General features: G+C 38.9%; 1 protein-coding gene across 1 annotated transcript in view; it reads right to left on the bottom strand.

Annotated features, from left to right (window-relative positions):
* poe (E3 ubiquitin-protein ligase-like protein poe) overlaps nucleotides 1-21,620 on the bottom strand; it is a 797,274-nt gene that overhangs the window by 712,351 nt on the left and 63,303 nt on the right. Inside the window, exon 6 of the mRNA XM_067137373.2 lies at nucleotides 13,256-13,461. Within this exon, the coding sequence (XP_066993474.2) occupies nucleotides 13,256-13,461 (206 nt within the window). The remainder of the gene's footprint in view (nucleotides 1-13,255; nucleotides 13,462-21,620) is intronic.

The raw sequence follows: 21,620 nt of genomic DNA, 5'->3' as shown, positions 1-21,620 counted from the left end.
CAAACTCAAATGCGCTTGACAGAACAGAAGACTATGATCTGTACAAAGATATACATGACGAATCTCAATCATCTGATGTCGATGATTGACAAAATAATCAAATGGCAGAAAATGTATTTCTTACACTTTGTGTGCTTCATGAATTATTGTTTTTTAATATTCATTTCTGATTTCCTATGATTTGGCTTACAATCAGTGTCTACTTATAATCAAATAAATACGGTACTCCATAACCCTTTGGCTCTCACCATGCCCAAAACACTAAGGCCACTTTTCAAGATTATGCATGTTAAAATGAAAACAGCCCTGTATAAAAGAAATCCATATATACAAATTTGAAATAAATCACACTAGTACATTATACAATGTAATTTTAGGAAAAATATATCCCAAAATTGTTAATGGTGCATTTTACCATGAAAAAAAATTGAAATGTAGAATATAAATTATGAACACCATTCAAATGTAATATGTTCATTAGTACTCTTCTTGACCAGTCCTTCATTCTGAAAACAATTACATTTAATTCTGTATAAAGTGATAATTTTTTTTTTCTGTACTCTTATCTAGTCATGAATTATAGTACCTAATGTTAAGAAGTGAACACATACCTTCCGAAGACAGCATTTGTGTACTGGAAAATACTCTCCATGCCAACCCTTATTACACCTAGTGTATCTGTTCTGGCCACCCTCCACTTTTCTTTAATGCTGTATATAACACAGTTAAGAAAGCTTTCTCATCCCCTTTGGTCCTCTTGGATCATGGATGGCACTTAGGCTCTCAATTTGATACTGTATAGTAGTCAAGATTTTATTTTCCCTGGTCCATTACTGTTTCCCTTGTAAAGAAATGGAGCTATTCAGTAACATTCTAGCAATGATATTAAAAACCATCTTCTTCTAGTATTGTACAGTCCACCTCTTCTCATCAAGGCAGCTGTACAACATGTCAGATGTGTCAATCCCACCACCAATTTAAAAAAAAATGTTTTTAATTTTAAATTTAATATTATTATTAATGGCTTATTGCCGTGGCTTGCTGGAATTTCCTGTTCTTGGGCTACTGCATGGATAGATAGGAGAATGACTGGATTATTCTCAGATTTTTTTTTCACGAAATGCACATGCTAACACTGAACTGAACTGTCCAACCAAAAATTTATTTTTTAAGTTCTGAGGCATATATTTCCTATTTCTCCTAACGGTTCCCATTATATATGCCCAGCTGGTAAAGATGGCGTACAAGCAGTACAGATATGAAAAAAGTGTCAACAAAAACATAGTAACCCTTGTTGAGGTGACCTGTGACTAGAAGTTCTTTCATGATGATGTATCCCAAACTATGTGTCATAATACTGTGTGTATTCTTAAGATCTAGCACCTCTGTAGGTCTCCGAGCAGCTCAACATACCGCGTACCATTCAAAGTCTCTTCCAGAACAACTAGGGGGCCTATTCCATACCAGGAAAATGCACCCCAGACCATAACAGACACACCAGCACCCTGGACCACACCTTCGAGGCAGGCGGGATCAATCGCTTCATGTGGTCTGCACCATACACGGTGCCTACCATCGGCATGGTGCAGCTGAAATCGTGATTCGTCCAACCATATCATGTTACACCATTGTTCCAGTGTCCATCCCTGGTGACTGGCGACAAATGCGTGTCTTGTGCCCGATGACGTTGGGTTAACCCATGTTCCTATGGATTGTCCACTGGGAGACGTGTCCAGCACGGCCTGTGTTGAATTGAGCCATGATTTGTTGCACGGTTGCCCGTCTGTCACTATTGACAATCCGTCTCAGATGTCGCCGGTCACGGTCATCGAGGGTGGTTGGACGGCCGGTCGTTTGTCTGTTGTGGACGGTGACACCCGCATTCAACCATTCACGATACATCCTGGACACTCCCGAAATCCCACTTCCCATCCGTCGGGCACAGACCACCTTACCCTGTTCGAACAGTGTCAGCTCACGACGACGTTCCACATTACACCTGTCACAAGCACAGCCACTGCTCACAAGGTCTCTTATACAACTGCCGCTGCCACAGCGGGTTTGTGGTGCGCAGACAACACACCTACGCATCAGTGCTCCGCTATCCCATAACAATTGCTCAGTCAGTGTACATACTGATGTACAACTTCACAACCTCCAATCTGTTGGATATGTGGACTGTTGTTGCTCTTATGTTTTCTCTCGATTTAGGCGTAATCCAATTTCAAGGCTTGCTTCCTCCACTCTCTTGATCAGCTCTGTCAACTCTTCTTCAGATGATGCTATTAAGGTGGTGTCATCAGCAAATCTCAAGTTGCTGATCTTGCATCTCCCAATGGAGAATCCTTTGTCCCAGTCATCTATTGCAGTTCTCATTGCATATTTACCATAGAGATTGAAAAGTAACGGTGACACGATACATCCCTGACCGACCTCATTCCTCGTACAAAACTGCTTTGACTGTTTGTTTTGAATCTTCGCAGTGGCTATATTTTCCTTATACAAGGGCTTGAGGAGATCAATCAAATGGAGTGGCAAACCCATGTCATCTAAAATTTTCCAAAGATGGTTTCCTTTGATGGTATCAAAATCTTTTGGTAGTCAATAAAGCACAGGTATACCGGAACATTGAATTCTCTAGCCTTTGCTATGATTTGTCTTCGCCTTAAGATCTGTTCTCGAGTGCCTTTTCCTTTCATGAATCCAGTCTTGACTTCAAAAATTTGATACTCTAGGAATGCCCAGTCTCTTATGCAGAATATGAAGCATAACTATACTGGCATGTGAAATCAAAGCAATTAAGTGATAATTTCCACATTTTTTCCTCGATCCGATCTTGTGGATTGGGACAAAGACTGACTGTACCCAGCTTCTAGAATTCCATACTGCTTGGCAGATATTCAACAGCATTTCAATTCGAGCACCACCTGTGGCTTTCAAGACTTCTGCACTTATTCCATCAGGTCCACACGTTTTTCCAGTTCTCAGCATTTTCGAAGCCATTTCTACTTCATATCGGAGGATGTTAGGTTCAGGATCTGACTGTTTGTCTATCTTCACTCGGTCTTGTACATTGCACTGTTCACTGTACAGATCCTGGCAGTACAAACTCCATGTTTCTAGAACATTCTGTATATCCACAACATCATCACCCTCTGGGTTCTGTACAATCCACGAATATGGCTTGAAATCTCAAGTGATTATTCTAATTTTGTCAAAAAGATCCTTGCTGTGGTTTTGATTTGCATGGTCTTCAATCTCAGAACAAATGTTACTAAGGAATTTATTCTTATCTCTTCTACAAGAATATTTCGATCAAGATCAAACATTTGCTCTCTTTTTTCTTTAGTGTTAATGCCAGACTTTTTAAGGCACCTTCTTTCTTCTACAAGCTGAAGGGTCAAACCAGAGATGCACTGTTGTCTTCTAGCATTTGGTACTCTAGATTCATTCAAAGAGGACACTATCCTGTTTTTAGTCACACTCCACAGCCCTTCTGCAGTTGTTACTGGATCCTGTAATATGGAGGCTCTTCACGCCAATGATTCCTTGAATGACAACATATTAACTACTTGTGGTATCCTGTGTGATCTTTTAACTGGTGTTTGAAGTTTTATTCTTATTTCTGCTCTAAGAAGCCACATACTGCACCTGGACAGGTTTTGGTGTCCATTACAGAAGACCTCCATCTTGAACTGATCAGGGTGTAGTCAATCTGATTTTTATATTGACCACCAGGCGAAGTCCATGTGTACATGTGCCAGATGTGATGCCTGAAGACTGTTAGTTATAGTGAACCTGTTTTGAATTGCAAACTCAAGAAGCCTGTTTCCCCATTCATTTCTTTCTCCAATTCCATATCTTCCTACCGATGTTCTGACATGCTCATCATGTTGTGTTGAACCAATTTTGGCACTGAAGTCTCCCATAACAATAGTTAGTTCTCTGCTTGAAAAAGCTGAAACAGTAGCATAAAGATCTTGATAGAAGCAGTCGATTATTTCATCAGGCGCATCCGTTGTTGGGGCATAAACCTGAATGATGTTGATTGAACGTGGCTTGCATTTGAGACTTAGTGTAATAATGCAACTATTAACAAGTTTACATCCTTTCGCTAGGCCATTCAGTTTGTCGGTGATCACAATTGCAACCCCCGTTACTGCTTTTTTCATCATTTCCAGAAAAGAAGACCGAATGATAGCCACTTCTAAAATGGCCATTGTTTTTCCAGCGAGTTTAATTTAGCCCAGCCACTCCTATATTATACCTTTCCAGCTCTTGTATTATCAGGAAAAATTTTCATGAAGCTAAAACTCCTCTCACATTCCAAGTAGCCACACTCTGCTTTGTTCTTCCAGCCGCAAATTTCACATATGCAGCCTGGTTGCCTACATGCACATTTCATTCTGTGCAGCCTGGAACCGCAAAAGCGCCGGTTGTCAGACGGATCGCATGATGAATTAGATCCATTTAAGGCAGGTATCATGATAGTGTTCATGGGAATAATAGCGTAGTGAGGTCCCTCTCTCTTCCACACCGCAGTACCACAACCGAAAAACCAGTCATTCTGGTGACGCTTGAGGCTCCCCGCTCTTGATCCATCTTGAGCATGAATTGCTCTGTACATCAAGTCGATACTGATAGCGCTGCTGCCTGACATCAGGTTGTCAGTGGATTCCAGTGGCATTTCCTCCACACAGGGACCATCACCCTTCCTCAAGGAGCTCATCCGCCCGAAGCCGTTGACTCCATACTGTAGCAGAGCAAGACTCTGGCCAGACCAGTAATGTGGTGTATAGTGGTGCTTAAATAACCTGTTGGCATGATCCACTAATGGTTGATACTTTGCACGGGGATCATATCACGTTTCTCCTGGCCCTGGCAATCCCTCATTTTTGACACGATGAAAGAATCGCAACAAGTGGGAGAACCTATATTTAGTAAACATTTTAGGGAACCATGGGTTAAACTGAGAAGGCAATGTGCACGAATAACGGGTTATGGTTGGTTTCCTATTGATAACGTTGAGAAGACATGCAATAAATCCTTTCATTTCAAACACTAATCCTGAACAAATACTTTAAAGGTGAGAATATTATCTCTTACTTGTGATGAACTGCTGGGCATACTAATTAATTCTTTTACCATAAAAAAAAAAGAATAAAATCTGTGTAAAACAAAAGAAGTTGGCTACTGGAAGAGGATCAGGAGGTAGCATGTGTTCAGGCCCAGATAATTCATGATATATCAAAGGATAAGAAGGCTTTTAGGCAACAGAATCTCCCTGTAGTCTTCACTTTTCATATCATCATCCTCATCATCATCAGTCATATATTGTGAGCAAGTTTTGGGGTTATTTCTGGGCATCATCATCACTTTCTGTAAAATCCTAAGTACTGTCATTGCCTGAGCATCTAAATAATCCAATACTTCGGATTTATTTAGCCCAGAACTCGGCCCAGCTATTGAAAAAATCAGGCCTACTCACGTCACAAAAACCTAATAACATGAATAATAAACAATACTTCACTTGAAAACATCGATAAACGTTGAATATAAACAAAATATAACAAACTATTTTTAAAACGGAAAAAATATAACGAACAAAATAATATATTTTGAAGTTTTCAAAAGACAGTACTCGCACAAAACACACTTCACCCTGCAGTAAACATACGCAGTTTCCTCATTTCATTTGTTTCAAACGAATGTGCTTTGAGTATCTATCTGTTAAGTGTAAACCAAATCCAAAAGGTACTACCTTCATGATGATGCTTGTTGTTTAAAGGGATCTAACATCTAGGTCGTTGGCCCCTAATGGTACGAAATGAGAAGAAATGTAATGACGAATTAAAAGTCCAAAATCCTCCAATGACCAGAATTCAAAATGTGAGGACGAAGAATGAATGGATATGAATTTAAAATGAACAGTGGATCCCACCCGCAGTGCCTCACAGTCCCAGAAACTGACAGAAAACAATAGTATTACTGACCAAGGGACTGCTTCTAAATATCGCTAGGAATGTAAAACCATGGTATTTGTCATGGTGCGGTACTAATAAAAATTAGCGTAGACTCGCAGTATTCCACACATCATGGTACTACTCACAGGTAATGAAATTTGCAAATGTAACGCAGACATAGTGTTTCGCACATTGCGGCACCATTTACAGGCAACACAGAACTATGATGTTCATCACATAAGTGTACTAACCACAGGGACTCGTACTATCCCGTGGTGTTCCTCATATAGTGGGTACTAATCACAGGCAAGCCAGAACCATGGTGTCGCTCAAATAGTGGTACTAATCACAAGTACTGTAAAAGCCGACAGTGCACTCTAAGTGGGGGGCTGACTGCACGGTGCTCCTCCTGCATGTCTTTTACCAGAGTTTAATCCTGATGTAAACATGGTATGTCCACACCTCCACCAAAGAACGAGTTGTGATTCGCTGAGCGTGTAGTACCTACCTCCACCCCGTCAACGTCTCATGTTCAGACGTACAGGGCTGCGCATCGCATAGGACAACAGTGCGAAGATCTGAACTTCTCAATAAACAACTAAACCTGGATTCTGTTCACTTAGTTTATTGAAAGCATTCACAATGCACTGCCTATGGTCACTTCTGAGCAGTTTTCCTCTTCTGTGCTTTACTACACAGGAAGGTCCTACTACCTCTTGCCCCATTTCTCTCACTATGAATACGGACTTACTGACAACTGCAAGAAGCAACACCTTATCTCCACAATGTACAGCTTGGGACTTTCCCCCACTAAGAGAAGACTTCCCGTATTACACGCCTTGCACCTTCATTTATCGTTATTTAATCAGTATTTCATAAAATTAAAAAAAGCATATACATAATACACACACACACACACCGCAATATATGACAACCATATTTTAATTTGATTACGTACTCTTCGAAACCCTTTAAATGCAATAAACTAAAATAAAATTAATGTGATGTACTACTTTTCTCTCCTTAGCTCACATAAAGTCGAGTGAGTGCGACGGTTGCTTCTCCAATCAACTACGTCTATGTCCACGTGTAAAGGCAAGGTGCTCCGCCTATTTGTTTACATCAGGATTGAAGTCTCGTGAAAAGCAGTATTTGGTAACTAACATGGTGGTACTACGCACAAGTAAAAGCGACCCATAGTGTTCCCCGCGTGGTGGTACTAATCGCAAGTAGTTTCATGGTTCTAATACAATCATCCCATGGTCGCCCCTTTTATTAGTTGCATCATACGACAGCAAGGGGATACCATGGGTGTATTCTTCTCTGTGACCCCCACCCACAGGGGGTTGTGTGTTTGGTCCGCGGGAGTTATTTTATTTCCCTCAAGTCCGCCGGCAAGCTGGTTAGGGCCCCCCTATCATCCACCTGGGACGCGCCACGTGGGAGTATCCCCTATCCGCCAGCGTAGTAGGTCTGTGGGATACTATCTTAATCTTCTTCTGACATCTCGAAGTCCACTAAGTCACGAATATAGCCACCCTAGCGCCAACAGTACGGCATGCTGAGCTTTTTCACCATCTCAACCCAGTGAGCTTATAAGAATTAAAACCAAAGTGAAAACCTAAACCAATCTGTCAAAAAAGTGACCATGCTCACTTTGGGATGAAGTTTGAACAAGACAAATCACCAGTCGACATACTGGTTGTCACATACTATAGCAGTTTTGAGAAAATTGTCCTAAGGGCAAAAAAGTCGCAGTCATCAGTTGGAAGACCTCTGATAATTGCTAGAGACACCTAGTCTTCACCAATTATCAATTTATAAAATTTTTGTGAAATTATTAATACTTAGTTAATACTGTATATTACTTATCTACAAATAAAATTGTTGAATAATTACATAAATTACATAGTTACGTAAATGACTATGGAAAAAAGTGTACAGACTTAACAAAAATGAAAGTAGTTATTCACCCAAATAATAAAAATAATCATATGGCCTCAGAGCAAGTTGTAGGTCTTCAGAAACGGTGGCATACAGGTAGCTTGTATACTAATTTCTACGTTACTATTTGCAGGAGCAATTCCTAAGCCTAAGTAAATTTGTCAGATGGATGCAGACTACAGCACCAGAAGACTTTAAACATGTGAACAATTTTCATACTGATCAGTGCAATTTTTGCCTATCCCTCAAAAATGGTTACCTCTATGTAGGCTCATGAACTTGAGATGAAGAATCAGGCACTTGGAAACTTACTCACACACGTATAGTAAAATATCACCATAATGAACACGTATATAACTAAATGATCAGAAATGTGCAATTAATTTTAGGACCCCTCCCCTTTTCCTATTCAATGTGTGTTAAAATATTTGCGATGCCCGTCTTCAAGAAACTCTCCACAATAACGTCCCTCAACACCATAACCCATGCGCACGAAACCAATCACCCACGAGTTCAACTGACAGCCTCTTTATTATGCCTGCTAGCGTCTGCTCATGCTCCCCTCCTGCCATCCCTTCAGCGTACAATGTACGTATGTTGTCCTTGAAAGGCTTGCCGATGGAAACATCTACAGGCTGCAGACAATGTGAGAGTCCACAAGGAATTACGAGATCAGTTTTCATTTCCTGAAGACGTTTCTTCGTGCCTTTCACCAAGTGTCCGCGGAAATTATCCCACACAGACATTGCTGGGCGCCGAAGCAATCCCCCTGGCCGTGCTCCCCACACCGATTGGACCCAGTCCTGGTCAAGGGCTTTATTCATCAATCCTTTCTCTTGAACCCGTAAATGAATGCCTTTGGGAAACTTTGCTTTAGGCACTGTTTTTCTTCGAAAAATAACGTACGGTGGCAATTTTCTTCCGTCTGCGGTTATTGCTAGCATGACAGCACAACTCTGTTTTTCACACCCAGTTGTACATACAAGCACGCTAGATTCACCCTTCTTGTTGATGGTGGTGTTGCATGTCACGTCAAAGTTTATCGGGATTTGATCTGCATTGCCAATTTGAGATAAGAGGTCATTATTTTTCTTCCACACTGCTATCACATGGCGAAGAAAATCTATGATTTTGTCACTGAAATCGCGTGGCATCTCTGGCGGAGAGATGTTCGCTTTCGCAGACACAATCCCTTTCGTGTCATGAATCTATGGATCCAATCCCGGCACTTTCAGATCCGAATAGCAGATTCCTCCTTTAATTGCTAGTTCACGTGCTTTCAAATGTAGCATCTCGTGCGAGATACTAAAACCATCATTTCCCAACTCTGTAACGCAATGAAGTAACTTGTCTTCCAACTCAGGAAACTTACCAGTTCTCGGTCCCCTAAATGCCTTTCGTGTTTCAGTTGGTGGTTTCTAGGGCAGCTTTCTGTTTACGTCAGCAGCGAACATTAAACTCATCATACTAAATTCTTGACTGGCAGTTCTGTTACTATGTTCTTCAGCATATTTTATCACTTTGAGTTTAAACCCAGCCATTTAACTCCCAGGTTTCTCCATAACTTAAAAGATTGACCTACACAAGAAAACTTAACTGAGAAATAATGAAACATGAAGGCAGAATACAGGTACGTTATCGACAATGCAACAGATGGACCATACCTAATACCGTGATCATTTGACAGCACGGACAGGAAAACACTCCCAGTTCATGTGATCAGCTCTGCTGGACAGATAGTGAAAAGCATACTGACAAAGACGGAAGTGTGAGATGGATGGCCGAGTGTGAATGACTGGCTAGGAACGCGGCCTTGGGACAGGTGTTTGTGAATTAGGTATTTTTGTTGAAACAGCTGGCCTCAACCATTCTGCAGACAGAAAGAAATGCAGCTTCTCCTCGCACTGTCATGTACGATGTACCGTAATAGCAATTTGTACAGTCCCGATATTTCATGTAGACACGTGCACGAAATACCAAAGCTTTATGTCGTGTATGTGCCGTATGTTTTATGATGTCAGAAATTAATGTGAGTTATATGCAGGAATTTTTTCTCTGCAATTTCAAGTGTTAAAATGGGGTGTGAGATATACGTCGTGGCAAATTAAATGCAAGCAAATACAGTAATTGGGCATGTGTCCACGTTGAACGGTGTCTGACCAGTCATCTGAATCAACACCAGATATATCCTCCGAAATTAAATCGTTAAATATTGCTGGACCTATCTCATCAGATGAATCGCTATAAATTTCCTCAATACGAGGCACTAAATCATTTTCCGACTCACAATCAGTATACACTTCTTCTAACACACCCCACATATCGCCTTCCTGCAAGTAATCTGTACTTTTGTATGATTTGCAGACCATTTTACAAAAGTGCAAAGACACTATATGTGAAACAAGTGGTTACTCAACAAGTGAAGATAGTAGATGTTCAGATGTCAACAGGAAATTACCTTACTAAGGAATGTGGTTCGCATGTTTATCGATCGATACACTGATCCTTCATGATCTTTGAAAGTTAGACTGCATTTGGGTGACATCTTACGGAGCTACAATCAACTATTTGAACATATGCACTTAAATGTCAATTGACGCGTTTGGCACTACCAGCACACTAGTTTTAAAACTTCAATCCGCGTTCTTGGTACTGAGCGAGTTAAGAACCGACTTATTTCAGTATAACAAAATTTAACTATAACAAATCAATTTCTGAGGTCCCCAAAATTTTGTTATACTTTTTTTTAACTGTAGCTATGAAAATCATTGAACATGGACTATTAAGTTCCAAACAACGTACTACAGTTCTGCTATAAACTATTGAATACTATTTTAGGAAGTTTTACTTTTGACTGGCTTTATGTGAATAGAGTAATCTGATTACTAAAATACTGTGAAATGAATATTTTGTTGAATATATCTTTTTAAAGCAGCATCAACTTCAGATTTGACATTTTTAAATTTTCTTCCATGTAACACAGAATTTACTACCATCCATCAGATTTGATGAATTAGTCAATATCTAAAAACAACGATACATAAGGTAATATGTATGAAAGTGATGGAGATTAACCCATTCCAGTCTGGGCCTTGATATCCCTAACAAACGTTCTGGACTAGGCATTTTTAATGATATTTAAAACATATCTCTGTACCTGTAAGAGATATTTGCACGATTCTTTTTTCTTTGTGCTTGTTTGAGCATCCAGTTTCAAAAAATGCTGTTTGTATTATGTCAACTATCGCCTGAGATATCAAAATTGTTTATAAATTATACCATGTTTTGTGAATGGAAAAAAGGTCTGACGGATAAATAAGCAAGTACAGTCTTCTGAAATACTGTTATATTTATCCTATTTTGCTAATATAAAATGTGCATTGCAATTACAAAACTACAACAATAATGAGTACGATATAAGAAAATTTTTCAATAATAATAATAATAATAATAATAATAATAATAATAATAATAATAATAATTACAATAATGAAAATGGGAGCTCTTATGAAATTTTATTTTAATTGATAATTTTTTTCAAAAGTTACTCAAATGTAAAAATATTGTTCCATTTACCACAAAAGACTTCTGAAAAAGAGAAAATACAGCCTTCTAAACAGAAAACTTTACTGATATGTAGATAATCCTACGTATTCACGCAACTCTGAAATATGCAGGAACATACGCTAGGCCGTAAAATGAAATCCAATCATAATGAAATGTAAGAATTTTCATTATTGTAATTATTATTATTATTATTATTATTGAAAAATTCATGTCAATAATATGTTCATTTGCGCATAAACTTATAATATATCATAAAATATCGAAAATATAACTTTCGTCAAGCACATATTTGCCTCGAGAAGCCATGTCTTAGAGCTCACTGAGTGACAACATCTACTGATGCATGTTGGTTGAAAATATCGTAAATTCTCTGACTTAGACAAATAATACTGCCATCTGCTTAAATAATCTCGTAACCAATACATGAAGAAACACAATGTAACCACCAGAATGTGTGCATAGCTCTTCTCGATTTTTAGTGAATTGTTAAACCTTGCTACGGGCTATGCCCACAGCGCGGCCTGAACGTAATTTCAGCCGCTGCAAGCTATGCTCGCAGTTACACCAGAAAGAGTTAAGAGAGTCTTACAATGTTATGCTTAGTAAAATTACACATTGAGAGTCTTACAATGTTATGCTTAGTAAAATTACACATTATCAGTTATCAATGAAAATCAGTTTCCTACCGGAACCTTTTCATTTTGGAATCTGTGCAGGCAGATTAAGCGATTTTCACAACCGCTGAACTGATAGACAATTCAAATAACAGAAAATGTAATTAACAATTTGCTTTACATCGCACTGACACACATAGGTCTTATAGTGACAATGGGATAAGAAACGGCTAGGAGTGGGAAGGAAGTGGCTGTGGCCTTAATTAAGGAACAGCAACAGCACCTGATGTGAAAATGGGAAATCTATCTTCAAGGCTACCGACAGTGGGGTTCGAACCCACTATCTCCCGAATGAAAACCGACAGCTACATAACCCAAACCGTGGAGCCAAACATAACTGAATAACAATAAAGAATGGCACACGTAATAAACACTATGATAGATCAGTGTGCGGAAGAGGGAGACATAGGAAACACAAAAAAAAGAAAACGACATATCTCCACATTTTCATACACTGCTATCCTCAGATAGATGGCTCTCTTATCGTCAATCCCAGCCATTCTATATCCCTTTTAAGCCCCCTCCCCGATGAGCTTGTTTTTGCTTCCCATCTTTTTTTCAGGAGGGCGAGTTTCAACACTCACTGAGGAGCCATCCTGAAAGATATTCAGAAGTGTAGGATTAGAAGGAAGCTGGATAAACATAGGCAAAGGAAAGAGACAAAAGAGATAGACTAGAGAGATGGTCAAGATAGCCCTTCTATGAGTGTGAATCCCCCTCTCCTGATGAATCTCGGAAGCAGAAATGAGCTCATCAAGGGATGAGAAGAAATGGATGTAGAATTGGGAATGAAGAGGAGAAAGTCCATCTATTTGTAGATAGCAGTCTATGAAGGTGTGGAGATTGTCCCTGACCTTTCGTGTTCTTTGGATTTCTAACTCTTCCCACATTGAATTGTAATTCTGTTTTATCTATTATGTGTGCCTATCAATGTTCCTTCTTTTCAATATATGGCTTGACTTTCAATAGTTTGTTCCTTTCAATCACTTGAATTGTAATAAGCTGAATTTTTAGAAACATAGGTTTCAATTCTAATTTAGTTACACGTAGCTTAACTGAAAATATCTCTTGAGCAATAACTGTATATTGAAAACTAAAGATCAGTACCTGCAGAGGTTCCACCCGTGCACTTTGGAGAGATCACTGATGAGATACCCAGTAAACTACTTGCAGTAGCAGTAGATACAGCACAATACAAGCATGACATTGTCAAAGTGCACAATTTCTCTAACTTTTCAGGAGTCAATGGTTCCAGTACTGGTAGTGATAATGCACTCCAGCATAGACTAGTGTCATTCACCAAAGCCTGCAAGCTGTAGAACACAAGAGTAAACATACATATACACACAATTACAAATTACCAGATGCTAAATTAATATCTCTCAGACAATTATACCATTATTAATTAGTCATTGTAACTAATGATAAAGTACAGTATACTAAAGAAAAGAAGAGCATAACAGAAAAATGTAAAAAATTCAATATGTATTAACAATCATTTTCCAATATAGGATATGAGATCATCAAGTATACACCCATAAAACTAATATAAAGACTGCACATACTTTTTTCACCACATCACATGAAATTTACTAATTATTCTAGGCAGAGTGTAATGGGAAAAACAAAAATGGTTCACTTTCTTTTTGAACAATTTATAACGCAATCTCTCTTACTTTAGTTTTCAAGCAAAGATTGCTTACCATTAATACTGCTTCATGCAAGCACGTTCACTTCAAATAATTAGCACATGTGAAATCTCTTATAACCTGGGTAGGTATGGTATCCATACTGGCAAATAACTGGGGACAGAATTGGAAAGGACACAGCCAAGCCTTACAAATACTGAATTTATTTTTTACTTAGACATTTATGCAAACAGAATCGACTTGTGAAGAATTCCAGATTTCAGAAAAAAGACGGCGAGACGCTTACAAGATATACCTGGGATGGTCACTATAGGTCTGTCAGAGATTATGTGGTATCTGACAAAGATGTTGAAGTAATATAGTGACCATAGCCTCCTTGTTGCAGACCTGAGACGAATTAAAGCTATTACAGGTGTAACCAAGAGGAAAAGACAATAAAGGACTGGAAACTGAAAAGATCTAGAATTCAAGCAGCAGTTCCAAGAAGTGATCAGAAACAAGCTACCAATAGTAGATCTCAAAAAGGGAAATGAATGGAATGACTCAAAGGCAAATATCGTTAGAAGTGCAGATAAAATATGTGGAAGCAGCAGAGTTGACAAGAAAAAAATATCATGGTTGAAAGATGGAGTGAAAGGGAGAACACCTAAGAGAAACTAAGTCAAAAAAAGTCCTAGATTTAGCTAAATCTAATGAGAGGAACAAGTGAGACCACAGAGATAATAGCAGATACAAAGACTGCATAAGAATATACACACAGGAAATTGGAAATTAGAACAGCATAGGGTGAAAAAGAGAAATGTTGGGAAGAATTTACCTTAGCCAAAGTATATGAAATTACAGTTTATATGATTAAAGCTGCTGGTATACCTGGGGTACAGTGGTTCCAGGGAGTCCTCAAAGCAGCTTAGAATGACAACCAAGAGCCAGAAGATTGGACTAAAGGGGTAACAGTTCCTATCTTCAAGAAAGGGAACAGCGGACAAGGTGAAAAAGGTACAGTATTACCCTTCTCTCCCATGGCCTAAAGATTATGGAGAAGATCTCTGAAGCAAGAGTATGAGAATTACTCGAGAAGCAACAACACAGGTTTAGGGCTCGCAGTAGCACAACAGATTTGATATTTGCCTTGAGGACACTGGCAGAAAAATATTGAGAAAGAGGAAAATACTTTTTATTATTACGTTTATGGACCATGAAAAGGCGTATGTTAACGTCCCCAAATCAGTTGTCTGGGGAAATCTCAGAAAACTTGGAATACCCGAGTAACTCATCAGCCAGGCATTTTATATAAATTTCAAAATTTGTGTCCATATTGGAGATGGTTAGAATACGGAATGAAAGGGAGCACAACAAAAACTAATAATAATAATAATAATAATAATAATAATAATAATAATGGCTTTACATCCCACACCGAGGTACTGGAATTTAGTCCCACAGGAGTTCTTTGATAAGCCAGAAAATTTAGCGACACAAGGCTGACGTATTTGAGTACGTTCAAATACGACCGGACTGAGCCACGATCGAACCTGCCAAGTTGGTGTCAGAAGGCCAGTGCCTCAACCATCTGTGCCACTCGGCCCCGGCACAACACAAACTATGGTAATGATAATTAGCAGCGAGAATTCTGGTTGCAACATACAACGGCAAGACCAGCAGGTTGAAACAGAAAATCAATTCAGTTATCTAGGCAGCATGAAGGTAATAATGGCAAGGGAGAGTCAGAACTAATAAACAGAGTAACCATAGCGTCTAATTTCTACAAATCATCACCACCACAATAATAAACCTAATTTCTACACTCTTGAGTGATATTTACTATGGGACAGGTAGGATACAATAACCAAGAAATCATCCTATACGAGTAATATCTCATTCCCATTCTTACATATTCTTTAGAAACATTCACGCTAACATCAAAGACAGTTAGCAAGCAAGCTTCAAGCTTGAGAGATTAAATTTCTTAGAGATGCCCTCCAAAAAGACATAACTTTATCATTTAAAGAATAATCTTAGGACTAACTGAACCTATCAAGGAAAGAATAAGGACATCCAGTCATAAATAGTATGGGCATGTTAAAGAATGATAAGAAGAAGAGTATGACATGATTATGTGGAAAGAAGATTAACAGGTAGGAGACCAGTAAAAAGACCAAGGAAAATGTGAAAGGACCAACTGTGGGGAGATGTAGAGAGCAGAGGATGTAATTCGAAATTTGACATGACAAAAATATATACTTGGACAGGCAACACTGGAGAGAGCTTGCTAACAACCACCTACCCAAGTGCTTGGTGGTGGTGGTGGTGATGATGATGGTACAAACACAGCAACATTAAGTAAAATATTAATTTAATCAGCATTAAATCTCGCCCGAAAAAAAAAACGGACAAAAATCTATTTCCAATGATACTCAATTCACGATCAATGAAGAGCTTCTTAATCCTGTTGAAAAACGTAGAAAGTCACACTCTTGGTTTGGTGATCAACTTTAACAAGACAAATAAGTATCTATATATATATATGACTTGATTTAACAAGACAAAGCTGACAGTGGTTGACCACGACAACCACCTTAACTTCACTATTCTCTTTATAGATCTTGAAGTTGTACACAGGTATATTTATGTATACTCACTTCTGAGTGACAGTGGTGGCTTTAAACAGGAAATTAAAAGAATAATAGCCTTTCGAAGCTGTGCAATGGAAAACTTGAAAGCCATCTGGTATGACAGAGGAATATCTAGTAATACCAAAATTTGCTCATATTTTGTTGTGCGTAAGTGAAACCTAGACCTATCAAAAACTACAGAAGATCAGCCTACAGACACCTTCAAAATGTGGTTCTGGTAAAAAAATATTAGAATACCCTGGACACAGATGACAAATGCATCACTCGGAAATGAGCTGGGCATGAGAAGACCTCTTTCTTTATTAAGCAACCAGAAGATATTGCAGTTATTTGGCTGTATCACAAGACGACAGGGAGAGAACTTGGAGAATGTTATAATTCAGGGAAGTCACTGGTAAAAGGCCAAGGGGAAGATCAACAAGAAGATGGGTTGATCAGGGGAGGGATGTCACCCAAATGCCTTTAAGGAAGATGGTACAAGTGGCAAAATTCAAACAATGGATGCAGCAAGTCATGTCCAGAACAAACTGACACAACATGTATGAGGTCACAATAAAGTCATGAACAAAACTATGGGAAAGAGAGAAGTATAACCTAGGTATTTTCCCCATCACTCTATGAATTTATTTCTGGCAAAAGCATTTCCTGTGAGAAGTTCACAGGTTTGCACATTATTTTAGACTCCCTGTCCTCACTACAATACACTCACAAGCCCTTGAGTTTTTCATGCACATACCTTGCAATTTCATTTTCGACTTCTTTAAAGCGTCCTTGTCGCAGAGGACCACTGACTGCATTCTTCGTATAGTACGCACTTTTTTAGTTATCTTTGTCTTCACGCTAACGTCAAATATTGGCTTTAGTTAGGCCTATGCACAATTATTCTACATTTCCGAATGTTTAATAACCATTAACTTAAAATTGGCATCATAACATCGACGAGAACCCGTTGTTAATTTGCTGGCAATACCTGTTCTGCTTAACTTTACAAAACTACTATCCATCACGAAAATGTCCCTGCTGTCTATAAAACTTAATTTTACTAAGCGCCGGGAACAGCAGACGCGTTATAACTCTGCCACTGAGTATCTTTCTACGAATTCTAAGGCTCGCATGTTTTGATGCCATTATGCAGATTTGAGAAATGTTTTTGTAGAGGCTAATAGAACGTCATTCTCTGTTCACTATTTCCAAGATCCAGTGATGTTACACACAGGCACTGTACAACCGGTTGTCGAGGCTAGCAGTGTATAATAAAAAGGCGGTCATTTATTGTGAAAGAGTTTTGTGTGTACATGACAGGATGTTCATCGGAAAATGGTTGCCAGTCAGTATGGAGGTTAACACCGACCGAAACTGTTCTACACAAGCATAGGGCTAGAGGAAAGAGGACATCCTGGCTATACTTGTGTTCTCTGTGATACAATACAAGTGTTTTCTAAAACTTCAGTTTTCTGGAAATATGACATTAGAACAACATCTAACTGTCTTCACTATTCTTTAAGTACTTCCTCCAGCCAACTAATATTGTACTAAATATGGTTGGACCCACACTCAACTTATTTTATTCCCAGTTATATATTTAACAGGTTCCATTGTACTTGAACATATTTTTAATATTGAAGCTATGTAAATTTTAACAAACTCCCATTGAATTTGTTGGACTGTATTTTACCTTCGATTTTTATGAATTGCTGTTTTTGTATTGTCTTTCTTCATTGTTATTTTGCTGATGACCTCCAAGCCAGCTCGGAACATGTATAAGGTATTTTAAACTATGTAACTTTTAAACATACCATTTAATAAATGGCAGAAGAGTATTGAATAGGTCGACCTAACATAATTGAATTCTTTTAGAATTGCGTCTTAGATATTCAAACTCAATACGGAACCGGAATGAAGTTTATTACTTGTAATAATTAAAGCCTCCTCAACACACCATGTGACCTTGCCATGTCGGGGAGGCTTGCGTGTCCCAATGAAGCAGATAGATGACCAGCAGGTGCACCCATATCGGATGGGTATCTGTCGAGAGACCAGAGTAACGAATGGTTCGTCGAAAGGGGGGTAGCAGCGTTTCGGAAGTTGCAAGGGTGGCAGTCTAGATGATTGACTGATATCGCCTAGCAATATTACTCAACATGGCTTAGCTGTGTTGATACTGCTGCACGGCTGAAAGCAACGGGAAACTACAGCTGTAACTAACTCCCGAGGACATGCAGCTCTCCCTGTGTGAACGAAGTACTGATGATGGCTTCCTCCCGGGTTAAATATTCCGGAGGTAAACTAGTCCCCCATTCGGATCTACAGGTGGGGATTACACGAAGGGCGGCAATCATCAGGAAGATGGATACCAACATTCTGAGAGTCAAGAGCGTGGAAGGTTAGAAGTGTGAATCGTTGTGGTACGTTAGAGAATCTTGAAAGGGAGATGGATAGACTAAAGTTAGATGTAGTTGGTATAAGTGAAGTACATTGGCAGGAAGAACAGGATTTTTGGTCAGGCGACTACAGAATTAACACAAAATCTAACATGGGAAATGCAGGAGTTGATTTAATAATAAGAAAACAGGGCAGCGGGTAAGCTACTACAACCAGCATAGTGAAAGAATTATCATCATCAAGATAGACACCAAACGAATGTCCACCACAATAGTGCAGGTCTATATGCCTACAAGTTCAGCAGATGAGGAAATCGAAAGAATATATGAAGAGATAGAGGGCTTAATACAATAAGTAAAAGGTGACAAGAATCTAAATTTGATGGAGACTGGAATTCAGTGGTAAACCAAGGAAGAGAAGGTAATACAGTAGGAGAATTCAGATTGGGACGAATGTACAAAAGAGGAAGTCAGCTAGTTGAATTCTGCACTCATCATAATTTAGTCTTCGCCAATACTTGGTTCAAACATCACAAACGACGGCTGTATACGTGGACGAGACCTGGAGATACTGGAAGGTATCATATAGATTTCATTATGATTAGGCACATTCAGAAATCAGGTGTGGATTGCAAAACTTTCCCAGGAGCAGACGTGGACTCTGACCACAACTTGTTGGTCATGAAATGCCATCTGAAGTTGAAGAAATCGAAGAAAGAAAGGAATGCAAGGAGATGGAATCTAGACAAGTTAAAAGAAAAGAGTGTGAAGGATTGTTTCAAAGAACATGTTGCACAAGGACTAAATGAAAAGGCTGAAGGAAACAATAGAGGAAGAGTGGATAGTCATGAAATTGAAGTCAGTAGAGCTGCTGAAGAAATGTTAGGAAGGAAAAAAAGATCAGCCAAGGATCAGTGGATAACTCAGGATACTAGACCTGATTGATGAACGACAAAAATACAAGAATGCTAGAAATGAAGAGGGTAGAAAGGAATACAGGCGAATAAAGAATGAAGTGGATAGAAAGTGCAGGGTAGCTAAGGAAGAATGGCTGAAGGAGAAGTGCAAGGATGTCGAAGGTTGTATGGTCCTAGGAAAGGTAGATGCTGCATACAGGAAAATCAAGGAAACCTTTGGAGAAAGGAAACCTAGGTGTATGAATTTTAAGAGCTCAGATGGAAAGCCACTTCTAGGAAAAGACAAAGCAGAAAGATGGCAGGAACATATCCAACAGTTGTATCGAGGTGAAGATGTAGAAAATTTTGTTCCGGAACAAGAAGAAGATGTTGATCCTGATGAAATGGGAGACGCAATTTTGAGGTCAGAGTTTGACAGAGCTTAGAGAGACCTACATAGAAACAAGGCACCTAGAATTTATGACATTTCCTCTGAATTACTGACTGCCTTAGGAGAAATGAGCACAGCAAGGTTATTCCATTTAGTGTGTAAGATGTATGAGACAGGAGACGTACCATCCAATTTTTGGCAGAATGTTGTTATACCTATTCTCAAGAAAGCCGATGCTCACAAGTATAAAAATTATCGCACTATTGGTTTAGTATCTCATGCCTGCAAAATTTTAACACGTATTATTTACAGAAGAATGGAAAAACAAGTCGAAGCTGAGTTGGGAGAAGATCAATTTGGCTTCAGAAGAAATATAGTAACACGTAAAGCAATCCTGCCTTTACGTATGATCTTAGAAGATCGAATTAAGGAGAAGCCCACGTACATAGTGTTCATAGTAGATCTAGAAAAGGCTTTCGATAATGTTGATTGGACCAAGCTATTTAAGATTCTGAAGGCGATAGGGATCAGATACCGAGAACGAAGAATTATCTACAATCTGTATAAAAATCAGTCCGCAGTGATAAGAACTGTGCGCTTTGAAAAAGAATCAGCTATCCAGAAAGGAGTGAGGCAAGGCTGCAGTTTGTACCCCCTCCTTTTTAATGTTTACATACAACAGGCAATAAAGAAAATAAAAGAGGAATTTGGAAAGGGAATCACAATCCAAGGAGAGGAAATCAAAACCTTGAGAATTGCCAATGATATTGTTATTTTATCTGAGGCTGCAGAAGACCTCGAGAAGTTGCTGAATGGTATGGACGACGTCTTGGGTAAGGAGTAAAAGATGAAAATAAATAAGTCCAAAACAAAAGTAATGGAGTGCAGTCGAATGAAGGCAGGCGATGCAGGAAATATTAGATTAGGAAATGAAGTCTTAAAGGAAGTAGGTGAATATTGTTACTTGGGCAGCAAAATAACGATGGCAAAAGGATGACATAAGATGCAGACTAGCACAAGCAAGGTAGAGCTTTCTTAAGAAACTTGCTCACTTCAAACATTGATATAGAAATTAGAAAGCTGTTTCTGAAGACTTTCGTCTGGAGCGTGGCATTGTATGAAAGCGAAATATGGATGATATCTAGCTCAGAAAGAAAGAGAATAGAAGCTTTTGAAATGTGGTGTTAGAGGAGAATGCTAAAGGTGAGATGGATAGATCGAATCACAAATGAAGAGATAATGAATCGGATCGGTGAGAGATCGATTTGGCTAAATTTGACGAGAAGAAGAGACAGAATGATAGAACACATCTTAAGACACCCACGACTTGTTCAGTTGGTTTTTTGAAGGAAGTGTAGGCGGGAAGAACAGTAGGGGTAGACCAATGTATGAATATGACAAGCAGATTAGAGCAGATGTAGGATGCAATAGTTATGCAGAAATGAAAAGGTTAGCACAGAAGAGGGTGGAATGGAGGACTCGATCACATCAATGTATGGACTGATGACTCAAGCACACGTAA

The sequence above is a fragment of the Anabrus simplex genome, chromosome 1, assembly GCF_040414725.1.
Source record: "Anabrus simplex isolate iqAnaSimp1 chromosome 1, ASM4041472v1, whole genome shotgun sequence".
Taxonomy (NCBI): domain Eukaryota; kingdom Metazoa; phylum Arthropoda; class Insecta; order Orthoptera; family Tettigoniidae; genus Anabrus; species Anabrus simplex.
This window is presented reverse-complemented; position numbering and strand designations above follow the sequence as displayed.